General features: G+C 38.9%; 1 protein-coding gene across 6 annotated transcripts in view; it reads right to left on the bottom strand.

The window, feature by feature from the left end:
* Window positions 1–12,987, bottom strand: part of SWT1 (SWT1 RNA endoribonuclease homolog) — a 39,417-nt gene extending 26,430 nt beyond the window's left edge. For 4 of the 6 annotated variants that reach the window (XM_030032745.2, XM_041127991.1, XM_041127988.1 and 1 more), the window contains exons 1-10: window positions 12,880–12,987; window positions 11,932–12,006; window positions 8,479–8,537; window positions 6,138–6,891; window positions 4,723–4,788; window positions 4,537–4,593; window positions 3,777–3,906; window positions 3,544–3,645; window positions 1,803–1,991; window positions 1,152–1,245 (exon numbers count right to left, since the gene is read on the bottom strand). In XM_030032745.2, the coding sequence (XP_029888605.1) occupies window positions 1,152–1,245; window positions 1,803–1,991; window positions 3,544–3,645; window positions 3,777–3,906; window positions 4,537–4,593; window positions 4,723–4,788; window positions 6,138–6,891; window positions 8,479–8,537; window positions 11,932–11,997 (1,517 nt within the window). In that variant the 5' untranslated portion in view covers window positions 11,998–12,006; window positions 12,880–12,987. Of the gene's footprint in view, window positions 1–1,151; window positions 1,246–1,802; window positions 1,992–3,543; window positions 3,646–3,776; window positions 3,907–4,536; window positions 4,594–4,722; window positions 4,789–6,137; window positions 6,892–8,478; window positions 8,538–11,931; window positions 12,007–12,524; window positions 12,754–12,879 lie in introns of those variants that run through there. The other 2 variants (XM_041127989.1, XM_041127992.1) reach the window with 2 other exon arrangements.
* Between the last annotated feature and the right edge of the window lie 84 nt (window positions 12,988–13,071).

Genomic DNA, 13,071 nt, shown 5'->3' with positions numbered 1-13,071 from the left:
AAATATTAAACCAGAAAACTAACTAAAGTGTCTATTCTGAAAAAATTAGAAACATAACTGAAAAATGTTTCAGGCTGTAGGTTTGCTTTAAGAAAAAAACAGCTATAAATACTACAGCAATGATGCCTAGTTGCTATGATCTTAAAATCCAAACAAGGCAATAATACTAAGACAGTAATATTTTATTCGATTGCTACAATAAATTCTCATTTTCAACACCATTTTTTACTGTTCTACTGGCCAAATCATTGTCCCAGATGCCACCCTGAGGTATACACTGCTACAGCAGAACTACTATAAAGATGCAGTACAAAGTTGGATCCTAGTACTTTCTAAAAAATTCCAATTGCTTATATTGATAAAGGATAAAAGTTTTTTTCAGATGAAAAGCACTTCTGAAGTCACCTCTTGTTCTTTACTCAGAGAAACCTAAAATCATTATCAATAGCCCTACCAATACTGTGACTGAAATAGTATTTTCAGCAGCAACCCAATCCACGCATATCAACTTAAACAAACCAATGGATGCCTAGTGTCTTAACCCCACTTACTGAAACTATGCAGGAAATGGTTCTAGCCAAGACCAAAGCAAGCTGTTTACAGTACCTGTCAAGGAGTATTAGCCCTTTAAAAACTAGCTTCATGGGACTTGAATAAAATTGAGAATCAATACTCAGGAGTCAGCTGTTATCTTCACAAAACAAGAACAGAGGCAAACCTGTCTCCATCTTCCCTCTTTCTAAGATTAACTCCTAACAATGTTTATCACTGTTCCCAGCTAGGCGAGCAGAAACAAATTATCTAACTGGATCTCAATCATTAATACAAATATTTTTTTCTATTTTGTAACTCTAGTAATATTTTTATGAGAAACTGGAGTAAAATCCGAGAAAGCTATACTTTAAAAAGTTTTAGAACTGAATATTGAGTAAACTTAATTCTACTTCAGGCCTCAAGCACACGAAGGTGATTAAGTCTACAATATTTGTGTTTTATTACATCCTTCTACTCTAGCTTTTAAGAGGGTGATTGCTCTTCAAAAAGCCTACTTCAGGAACAGGTTTCATTTTAAGACATGATTTGAAACTAGGGCATTTGGCATGAGACTAACTTACACCTCATAAGAGATCTAAAACCACACAGGAACTCACGTGCAGAGTATGACAACAGCTTGAGGAAAGAGGTTCTGATACTGCAGACAACATTGTAAAACACGATCATCATTGTTCTCGTCACTCAGGCCATCTGCAAATTTAGTTAAGACAGTGCTGACATGTTCAGAAGTAATTCAACATAAGAAATACTTCAGTACAGTCATGGTACTCTTTTTAAATTTAATGCTCCCCAAACAAGGACAGAGAAGTGTAATCTAAACACAAATCTAAGCTTTGAATTCTTAGGTACTACTCCACTCAAACCTGCTATGGTTTTGCCAGAAAATGTCAAGTGAGCCACACGTATATTTGAGTATGTTAGATTTTGTGATGACTGAGTCAAAAGCAAAAGCACACAACATATCCTTAGCTCACAGGTATAAGTAACTAGATGAATTTTAATTTAGTAATCCCCCAACAGATGTAGCTAGAAGTGAGAAACAATTGATAAAACAATAGTGAACAAAGCACTAATCTGAATAAGGTGTTTGCATGCTATAGCCTTGGATATGCTCTGAAGGCTGCTGTCAGCTAATTAGCAAACTGCAGAGTGAACGCTGTATTAAACTCAAAATTTAGTGCTAAGGTTCATACTAGGTGAACTCCAAGGATTAAGTATCCAAAACAAATGGATTGCACATATATTACACATTTTTTGAGAAGCAAGCTGCATGGATTGCCCCCACAATTTTGAATCTTGGTTTTTGAGGCATGTGTAGATGAACTGGACTGCAGGGATAGCTTTGTCCCGAACATGCTGCAACATTTTCCCCTTCTTCAAGTTGTCCAACTCTTGCAGAACGACCCAGGGAATTATTAATGCAAGTCTGCCAACACCTGGAAGGAAAAAAAACCCCAAACACAACCAAAAACAAAAGACATTTTGAAGAGCCATGCAAACTACTACAGGTAATTTTTAATTCAAACATCACATTTATGTAAGTTCACAGTTATGGTTTTTGCCAGTAGTTTTCATAGTCCATGCTCAAGAGTATCTAGCGTTAAAAAATGAACAACTGAAAAAGGCCAAGTTCCCTTTTCTAATCTAACCTCAGACTTGCACTACATTGGTTACATGTAAAAATGACTATTAGGCAAACAAAAGGAAGACACGATTTTAATCAACAGAACACTCTGACAACAGTGTGTAGCAGTATTATAAAATATATTTGCAGCAATTATCATCTTGTCACACACTCGCTGTGAGATGTTAAAGCAAGGTGACAGCAGCTGAAATAACAGGCTGAAAATACCTGAATGACCACAACAGTCACTGTGCCAAAACAATCACGAAATAAAAGGAGCAATAGTTTGTGCTAATTGCCAACCAGCATTCCTAAGCCAGGAACAGGAAGTATGGATATTGGACTACGGTTTTATTTGTAGGTAAGTACGGTCTGAATTTTAAAACGTATATACATGGTAGATCAGCAATTTAATGACTGTTCTGTTGGTCCACCCCCGACAAATACTTCAACTGCTTTCTTTCTCATTCACAGTATAAGAATACAATTTTGAAAAAATACATTAATATCCATCTGCTTGGTAATAAATAGGTCAGGACTGAGCAACCTTCTGAACATAATGGGTCTGATGCAGGACCAGAAACTGGGAGCTGCAATATTCTAAAAAAGGCATCCCAGTGTACACAACACAACACCATTCCTAATATGGGAAAGAGAAATACAGTCTCATACACTCTTGAAAATTACTCAGGCTCTTATTAAAGTTATTTTCCAGGCAGCCGGAATAAGTGTATTCATTAGCTGAAAGCATCAAAGCACCCTAAGTATTCTGATAGATTCCAAATATGTCTACCAACAACTGACACGCACAATCCTAATCCTGCTAACATTAAATCACTACAAGCTTAACAACATATTAAAGCCAAACATTAAAGCCAGGGTCTGCAATCTGAATTCCTGAGAAATTGCTCACACGTCTCATGAATTCTGTGACCTTCACCAAGACAGAAATAAAGCACTGACTGCTTATCAGATCTTAAATGTTTTTAGGTTTCTAGAAAAAAGAAATGCTAAAAAGAGATTAGAAAACATCATTACCACTAGTAATGGATTAAATGCTTAAAAGTATGTTCTTACAATAGGTAAGACTTATTTACCTCTAAGAGTTCACACACATTCCTGGGAACGTTGACCATGATTCTCTGTACGTACGTATGTATAAGCATAGTAGGTTCTACTTTCGTATCTGAACTTTCCTTAAGAGGCAGCCTATTTGGGTTCACAGAAGCGTGAGCCTTCTGGCTCCATATGAAACCTGCTGCCTTTTTAAAGAGCCCAGGCTTCTTTTTCTTCACGTAGCCTGAAGTTCTTAAAACATCTGTTTTTTCTTAAAATGTCTTATTGATGACCGTGTATTTACATACCTGGTATATCCTCAGCTTTCAGGGATCTGACAAACTCAAGGTGACTAATCATTATATTTGTGTCAATCACAACCAATATGTTCAGACCAGAAGTAAAAGCCTCTAGGAGAAAAAAGAGAGATAAAAAAAAAAAACAGTTGCAAAAAAATCAGTTGTGTACTCTCTACTCAGACCATTAACTGACTAAGAACTACTTGCAAGCAGATACCAAAGAACATCAAGTCACGACATACCAGCAGAAATATTTAAATCCTGTTCTGGAAGGTCTATTTCCATACTTGTAAGTTCCCCACAAGTCTGTACTACAGAGAGCACCATCCTCTTCTGAACACGAGCAACATGCAAATCTTCAACTATCTGCATCTACAGTGAAAAAAATGTGGATGTATGAAATCAATTGTAAGTAATCGCTTATGAATTGTTCCTGAAAAAGACACTTTCGCATTAATGCTGTAGTGTTAAAATGGACTAAAAATGAAGCATGAAAAATTCTAAGTTGGTACAACAAATGTAAATCCATGAGAACCTTCTGCACATCTTCCACTACAAGATGTCTACAAAAGATGTCCAAAATATGGCCTAGAAAGACAGTTTGTTTATAACCTTTCTACCTGCTACCCAAAAACTTTGTTCCATTTTTTGCTACATAGACTGCAAGTTTCCTGACAGGTGTGTCTTAAAAAAAAAAAGTCTCTTCCAACTTGAAAGTTAGAGGATGGAAAATGACATCACTAAAGTATGTAAGCACCTGTGAAGGCCCCCTACGCTGCAGAGAATAACAGAAAGGCAATCTATCTCAGAAAATTCCTGATTAGCAGTACTTTAGCAAGTTTGTTTAGTATTTGAAAAAAATGCTCCGCATTTTTGTGAAGTGTAGATCATAAGCCAACAATGCAAAATACTAGGAAAGGTCACGGAATTGTCCAGCTACACAACGTCAGTGCCATGAGTTTTTAATATAACTTAGAAATGTTAAATTAAAGTATTACTAACCTCTTGGTCTGTTTCTGGGTTCTGACTGTCTTGAAGGGGTGGAAAGACTTCAAAGTTCTGTAGGAAGAATTAAAAAAAACCCCATACCAACCACACAAAATATCAAGGAAGACTGAGGAACAAGTGATCCCCATGTCAAGAGTTTTGGAATATAGCTCTTTAGTGTTAAACAAGTACATCACTAACCGTTTGGACAGACTTTATGTCCTCACCTTCTTGGTAGGAGTCAGACGTGCATGGGACCTCAAAATTCTAGAAACAAGTAGGAGCGCAAGTAGAACATGTTATCAGTCTGAGTGCTTTTTAGAGAACACTGACTATTCCCAAGTGAATTGAATAGGTAACACAAAAAATATTTTCGATATCCATGATGAAGCATCTACAGTATCATTTCAAAAGGGCTTAGAAGGATGGCTTTCTTTTAAAATAAATATAGTGGTTTACACAGTAAGCCTATTTTTCCAATCTCTTGTGGGTTTGTGACTATGTTATTCTTGCTCTGGGCTTCCCAGTACAAGACAGACATGAATTTAATGGAGTGAATTGAGCAAAGGGTCACTGAGATGATTAAAGGACTGGGCTGTGTTATGCAAGAGGCTGAAAGAGCTGTGACTGGCCTGGAGAAGACAAGGTGGAGTCTTATCAATGTTTATAAATAGCTGATGGGAGGGTGTAAAGAAGATGGAACCAGACTGTTAGCAGTGCCCAGTACCAGAATAAGAGGCAGTGGGCACAAACTGAAACACAGCAAATTCCATCTGAGCATTAAAAACCCCACTTTTTTTACAGTGAAGGTACTTGAACAGGCTGCCTGGAGAGGCTGTGGAGCCTCTATCCTTAGAGGTGTTCAAAACCTGACTGGATGCAGTCCTGGGTAACCTGCTCTAGCTGACCCTGCTTGAGCAAGGAGGCTGGACTAGAAGATCTCCAGAGGTGCCTACCAACCTCAATGATTCCATGATTCTGTATGTAATTACTATCTTTGTGTACACACAAAATGATCGCGCTACCCTAATGTGAACTGCAATCTCCAAAAATGCTAGGCATGTTAAACAACAACAAAAAAGTAACCACACTCATGATAAAGTTTAGGTGCAGAGCCAAACACAAGCTACAACTCAGAAACAAACTCATCACAGCCAAACATGAAGTTCTGCAGGAAGCATACAAATTTAGTCCTAGATCTACAAGTTCTCCTGGTATCACTTTGCCAACAATGAGCACCTGTTTGGCAGGCAAGTTTTCATTGGTTCAGTTTATTCATTCAAAAAATTATACAACCATGCCAGCTCAAAAAAAATTCTCTTGACTTCTACCTAAATTGAAGTATTCCACACCCCCAGCAGCAAAGTAAAGCTATGAAAGCATATGTGCAGACACAGTCCTAATACACAAGACCTTTATTATTCTAGTTTCTTTAATCATTTAGCAAAGCAGATAAACATTTTAATATGGTTTACACTGGGATCAGAAGAATCTATCTAGTTAACTATGAAATCCCGTTTGAAATTTGTAAGAAGACAATCTGCTTATATACCTGCCATTCACCAACTAGCCTGAAACATCTACTTGCATAATACAAAGAATTGGGTTCTCATTACCTGCTTAAAACATAGTGCTGTGGCTTCAAAGTCCCTTTCTTCAGTCCCTGAATTACCAGTAGCTTTATCAAAATCAGCATCCTGTTTTTTCCGTTTACAAGAGTCCCATTGTTGTGGTGGTTCAGTTGAATAGCGTGATGGCATATGTTTATTCACATGCCTTTTTTTCCTAGAAGACTCCTTATATTCTTCTTCATACTCTTCTTCCCAAGTCCTAGATAATGTATTGGGCTTCTTAGTGAAAGGCCTATCATCATGCACAGTCCCTGTAGAGGTGTCAGATGGCTTTTTTGGAATTCTGACATCTTCACTCTGTTTTTTTGATCCTTCTGCCTTTTTACGTGGTACATGCGAATCGTATGCAGACGACTTAAATTTTTCCAACATAGTTTGTTCCGCTTTTAACTTTCGTTTGCAGAGTTCAACTTTCTCTCTCTTTTTCCTCAGCACCTTGTCCCTCTGAACAGCAAAGCTATGCCACAGTCTTTTTCCTTCTGTTCCATCAAAACGACTTTTGTTACAACTTTCACTGCTAGTGGTCTCTACATCAGGAGTGCATGTACTTTTTCCATGTTTAATTTCTTTGGCTTTGAATTGGATAATTATTCTCTTCTGCTTTTCAGTTTGGATTAAAGAATTGCCTGTTGTTTTGTTTCTATTTAGAGATTTTCCTTGGGATCTTCCATCAGTGCCATGAGAAGTACTAGAACTTTGGTCTTGCTTCTTCTCTTGCCCATCTTTCTCTATTTTGAATCTATAGAAACATTATGAAAAAAGTAATGTAATCTAGCTCGGTTAATGTAAAAGAACAGCAAAAAAAATAGCCTGCACTTGATTTAGGCAGTTACAGCTAAGTATTTATGCAAACCAGTTTGGTATGTTCTTAAATATGAATTTGCAGCAACATCTGTCCTTTAAAATAGTTTGATAGAGCATTTTTAGTATTTACATTTTTTCCTAGCTGTACAGCTACTTTAGCTTACAAAATTGAGAAAAAGCTTTTTCTGCATTATCTATTGGTTTGAGAGATGCCCTACAAAGTCGAGTTTCATCTTATCACACAGGTAAGTTTTAACAGCAGTTTAATGATATATGAGGTGCGTCATCCTAAAATTCGAGTGTGCAGCAGTTCAGCTTCATTGCGCAGTGCCAAACACCGCACAGTTTTCAAACAGTACAGGATAAACAGACTGGAGAACTTGGAAAAGAAATGACTGATGGGAATATTGTAATGTTTTACAGAAATCATGAATGATATGAAAACTGAATAGGAAACTTTCTTGTAAGAGCAGAGAAAATACCCAATAAATTTATCATACACTAGGTTTACAATAGCCAAAGAAAGTTTCTAGCCTACTCTATAATAGTGTTGTCAAAAATGTTGGGGAGGTAAAGGCCATTTGACAAACTCACATAGGACAGGTAACTTAAAACGTACCAATTGGCATCCGACTTCTGACTTAGGAGACCCTTAACTGGTTGTTAGAAGCTGGAAGGGTGTACAGCAGGAAAAATCATCTTGTACTTGTCTTGTTTCACATATTCCTTCCTACACAAGCCCTACTGGCCGCTGTCAGGGATAGGGTACTGGACTGGAGAGAGTTTTGGCACTAACATAGTTACTCTTTTAAGGTTATATCATACTGTACTAACAAACAGTGCTTAACAGCATGTATGCATGCAGCCAAATATCCTATGACTTCCAAGTCCAGTCTAACAGAGAAACCACAACAAGACTTTGCCATGATTAAGGAACAACCCAAAGCTTTTCCACCTCAGGATTCACGAGAACATTCTCACTTCATATGAAGTACTTTCCAAACAGTGTTTACATTTGCAACACTTAAGGTGAAAGATTGCTTTCTCTGCCTTGGAATCAATTACTTCAAGCATCAGGAGTAATCAAAGATTTCAGAACTAAAGGAATCTACTAAAGGTACTAAGTTCACTGCAGAACTATCCTCCAGACTTCAGTGGAGCCTTTTTTTGCTAACAAAACAAGTGTAGCATGCAATACAGAACAACAAGGTAATACTCAAGACAAAAAAAATTAATCTTCTCATGCCAGCAGTGTTGAAGGATGTAATTACTACCCTATCTGAAGTGTAGTAGTATACATTAGAGTAAAAAAAAAAAAAAAAATTCTGAACCCTGTCTCCTCAACTGTCTCAAACTGCCCAGCTTAGACAGAATCCACTCATTAATGCAATGCCAACACTTCACCAGTTAAAATACCATATTTTATTTGGCGAACAAGTCAAACAAAATTCTTAAATTCAGTATTACAAAAAGTCTGTGATTGTTTTAAGTAGTTCCATTTAATGACAGAGCAAGAATTTACCTCTGAAATTCTGTCTCTCCTTTCATAGTATGGTTATAAGATCTTGTGTCTTCTGAGTTCTGAAAGAAGGAAAAAATCCAAGTGCTTATAGAGGAAACTGCAGTTAAAAAAAAAACCTTCATAAGATGGAACAAGCTATTATTTCATACTAGATTCACTATGATTTATGAATAACTTAAGCTTGAAAAAGGCAGCCACATACCTTGCTATAACTTAGTATTTAGATTTTGTTCTATTTAAGAACAACACAAGGGGAAAAACTGAATGTGGCACACAGTCCTGGGTTATAAACAGAGGAAGCTCAACTAATTAAACACATTTGGGATTCATGTGTTTCATATACTCTACAAGTATAACAGTATTCTTAGGGAAAAGAAAGTTACCTGAAGACTCCTTCCAGCTACCCCCAGGTAAGGCCAAAGAGAGGATACTTCTATGGGAGGTTTTTGGGCAGAAGAGATGTGTTACTAATTCTCATCAGACTTACTAATTAGGTGGAAAAGCATGAAACTGCAGTTACATAGGCCTAGTTAAGAGTAAGGATAGTCCCCAAACAAAGAACTTGAACAGTCCTTGTTTAGAAAGCAGTTATATCGCAAGCTGCGTTGCCTTCATGTTGCGGAATAACTGGAAGGCAATTCTGATCAGGTCAAAACAGAAAGCAGTTTATTATTGCAGCTATGGGAGAGAACAGAGAGCAGTAAAGTGACAGACTGCTGATATGAATTCTGCCCAACAAGGCATTTAATTTTTATACACCTTTGGGTTATATGACTTAGTTTTCCCAAAACTACAGCAGGGTGTAGGAAACCACAACAGAGAATGGTAACATATGGATTACTTCAGATAAGGAAGCTCCAGGCTGTACATCCTTTTACAAATAATTCCCTCCTTCAATAATTGGGTCATGCTGACTCAGTGAGGCCATTAGATCACTGCTGCAGAGGTTTTCCTAACTAGAGAGGCCTGCAAAAGCCCTTACCTATTTTACTTCCGCATTAGAAAGCACTTCATTAAAAAATAAAAGGGTTGCAGAAACCAGCAGAGTTCTAATGAATTAAGGAAATTTTGCGAACTTCTGCCTGTGGTTTGTTCTGGAGTTGTAACAGCAGCAAAACCACTGAAACCATAACAGGAGGCTGTTAAAGGCTGCTGCCACCGAGAATCATATTGATGCAACTTGCTGCAGTTGAACAGCTCCTGTTCAACTCACATGATTACAATCAAATAGGAATCAAAGTGTTTTATTAACAACTCAATTAACTCACAATCAGTGAACTACACACTCAGGGTCAATACTAGCAATACAACAGAAAAACTGTAATAATAGACAATTACAAAATTATACCAGATCAGACGACTTGGTACCAGAAAGTTTTCATCTTATCCCCTACACGATACACTTTGGCACACACACTCATGCTGTTGAAGATGTGGGTGCTCCAGTCACGCATGCAGCTGTACCGCTTCCTCCAATCTGCTAATGCACATGCTGGTGAGAAAGGCTCCCCATGAGGTCACGCACACACCCCCAGGGTGTGGGACCCTATGGGATGGCCCCCCTGTACTGTCACTCCACCAGCTGGAATGCAGGCTACTGACAGTGTCCGGTAGTGAAGGTGCTCCATTGGCGTAGGTGATGGTCATAATGCTGGTGGGACAACTTGGGGCAGCATCAAGCCCAGTTTGACTGCTGCTCTGTTACCGCTTTCTCTCTTCAAGGCTTATTCCCTTAGAACCACGAGTTTTCGTGATGTTTTTAGTATTTCTTTTCAACCTAGCTCCTTCTTTTCTCAAAAGTCTCTTGATAATTCCCCAATTTTCACTTAATTTGGTCATCTTAAACTTTGTTACTGTTACTTTCCTCTTAGCATTATCAGTCTGGGGTAACATCCTCTTGGAACAGACTGTTTTAGGTGTTCTATTTACAATCCCATGGGTATCATATCACCTGGTGTTATCCAGGCCATATTACCAAAAGGCTGCACAGCTGCTGTGGTAACTCCTCCAGACAGCTCTGTGTAAAGCTGTTCTAGTTTATACTGTGACAAATGTCCTTTCATTCATAATTATGGAATTATATGCCAAACGGCTAAAAGCCAAAAAGCATAAATTTTTCTGTAATCTGTGGTCATGCTTACACCACACAAAAAAAAACAACCCCAAAGCCCCCAGCATAATCACACCTAAATATGACTCTACTTAAATGGCTTACTCTCACCTGTAAGAGCTGAAGATACCTCTTATCCATATTGTGATCACACTGAAGAAACACTTGCTACTAATCAGAAGTTTCCTTATCTTTTTGCTATTATCAATTTGGGTTCTCACTGTTGCTTGCACTGGTCAATGTCAGCATATAGCAATATTTAATGCTGTCTCAAACAGACTGAAGTCACACAACAGCTAAAAGTCTGTATTCTTCAAATTAGTACAGGCATTAGCAATGGCAATACAGCTATAGTACGAGGTTTCAAGCCAAGTTTTTACCCTTTGTATTACAGAAGCAAAAAAAAAAAAACCATCCACACCTTAGGATAAGTTAATGTTAAAAGACAAACTGAATAATAATAAGGAATTCAGGAGAAAAACTAGTCACCAATACTTGGCTTTGAACAACATATACTACATGAGCAAAAGGCTTCTAACATATATAACTCAGTTTATAAGGCCATAATATCATGTTCATTTATAAACACTTCCAAACATTTTTTGAGATATTTATGGTAAGACAGTTAAAAGCTCTCTTATTTCATACATACCTTACAAAATCCAAGGAAAAAAAATCTAGCAAACTTAAGAGTGGATTTATTAAACTACTAATTTATTGGATATGTATTACGCTACCGGCAGGAAATAACTTCCCAGAAGGGGATACAAACAATAAAAATGGGAAGCTACATACAAGTGTGACCAGAAAGATTATCACCTCTGCAGCACCTGCATTTTACAAGCGATTCAGTGAAGACTTACTCACTAGGTACAAATATGTACCAGAGTATACTAAGAATTTTGGTCATTTATTTGTGTCTCAGTGGTTAAAACGAAGTATTTGAGAGTTGCTTGCTAAAATGCTGCAAAGTACAATTTGTGATTAATCAGAAAATTAAGATATATGATCCACGATAAAGAACAATCCAAGAAAACAGCAGTGGTTTTGGTAACAGTTTTAAGCTCAGCTTTCCCCAACCAAGAAGATACACTAAAATAAAAATGTCTCTTATTTTCTGATACCCACACTACTTTCAGTCTCCGGAGAAAAACATAAGCTAGTTATCTGGCTAGAACTTGCAGTTACCTGATCAATTCAACCCTCCTGTTATTCTTAATGACCCCACCTTTAAATTTGATTCATCCTTCTATCACAAAACTGCTAAACAATTCATGCTCTTCTCTTGACTGTGGGGTTTTAAATTAAAATAACGATAACAGTAACAATACAGCTGTTCCTACTTTGTCATCTCGGCCATCCAAACAGTCTTCCTTTTCGGTTAATTTCTTCAGTTTCTTTTTAGACATCTTCAAATCCTAAGAAAAACAGTGTTGCCATTATTATTTATGTCAAGTTTTTATTTCCAGCTGGTATAAAAAATAAATTTAACTGCGTAGAGAAAAAAATACTCTAGTACTCTTCTCTTTACAGAGTCACAGCAGATTTCAACAGGGTTAATTATTCACATCTCACTACTAAGAGAACGTCACAGAAAAAAACCGATGGCAATTACTTTACGTTCTGCTCCAGAAACACATATTTTGTACCAGCAAACATACCAGACTAATAGAGATGAACATGCTTTAACGTTTAGTCATACAACCGTGAAGTTTTAAAGCAGTTCCAACCGTATAACTCCCGCCTTAGGCCTCACCCCCCCTTCCCATGGGGTGAACGTAATATCGTGACATCTCACAACAGCTACACCACCCCCTACACAAACTAGTCCTGCCAGCCTGCTGCGACCAAGAAGAGGTTTAAAAGGGCTACAAAAGACCTTCACCAGAAGCTCCCAGAACTTTAGAGATGAATTTCCAGAGTACAGGTCAACTACCTAAAGAGATAAGCCCCAGAAGTAGCTCAGCCATAAAGCAGGGAGGACTAAGTAAACACACGGCTCTTTAAGACAGCCTTCAACATGGGCGGGTTGAAGTGACTGAAGGAAGAGCTGCTGCTCCGCCACGACCCAAGGGGCGGCAGCCTCCTGCCCGCGACCCCAGGCGTGAAGTACAGGGTGAGCCCCCGCGGCCCTCCACAGGACAAGCCAGCCAGCCGGCCGGCCGGCCTCCCCCACCCCACCCAGCTGCGGCCAGCACCTTTCCCTCCCCTCCCCTCCCCTCCCTCCTTCCCCTCTCCGGCAGCAGGGCACAGGGGCGGCCCCGCCTCACAGCCCGCCAGCTCGGACGCACCCTCCCGTAGAAGTCGAAGCCGAGGCGGGCAGCGGCTCCGCGCCCCTCCACCCCGTTGCGCCCGGCGGCCTCGGGAGGATGGTGCTGGCGGAGGGGCCTCAGGGGTAACCCGAGCACAGCCCCGCTCTGGGGCCGGGAACTTCCTTGTCAGCCACAGCCCTCCGCGCTGCTCGCCTCCGGGCGTGCCGCTGC

Source organism: Aquila chrysaetos, chromosome 12 (genome assembly GCF_900496995.4).
Source record: "Aquila chrysaetos chrysaetos chromosome 12, bAquChr1.4, whole genome shotgun sequence".
Lineage (NCBI taxonomy): Eukaryota > Metazoa > Chordata > Aves > Accipitriformes > Accipitridae > Aquila > Aquila chrysaetos.
This window is presented reverse-complemented; position numbering and strand designations above follow the sequence as displayed.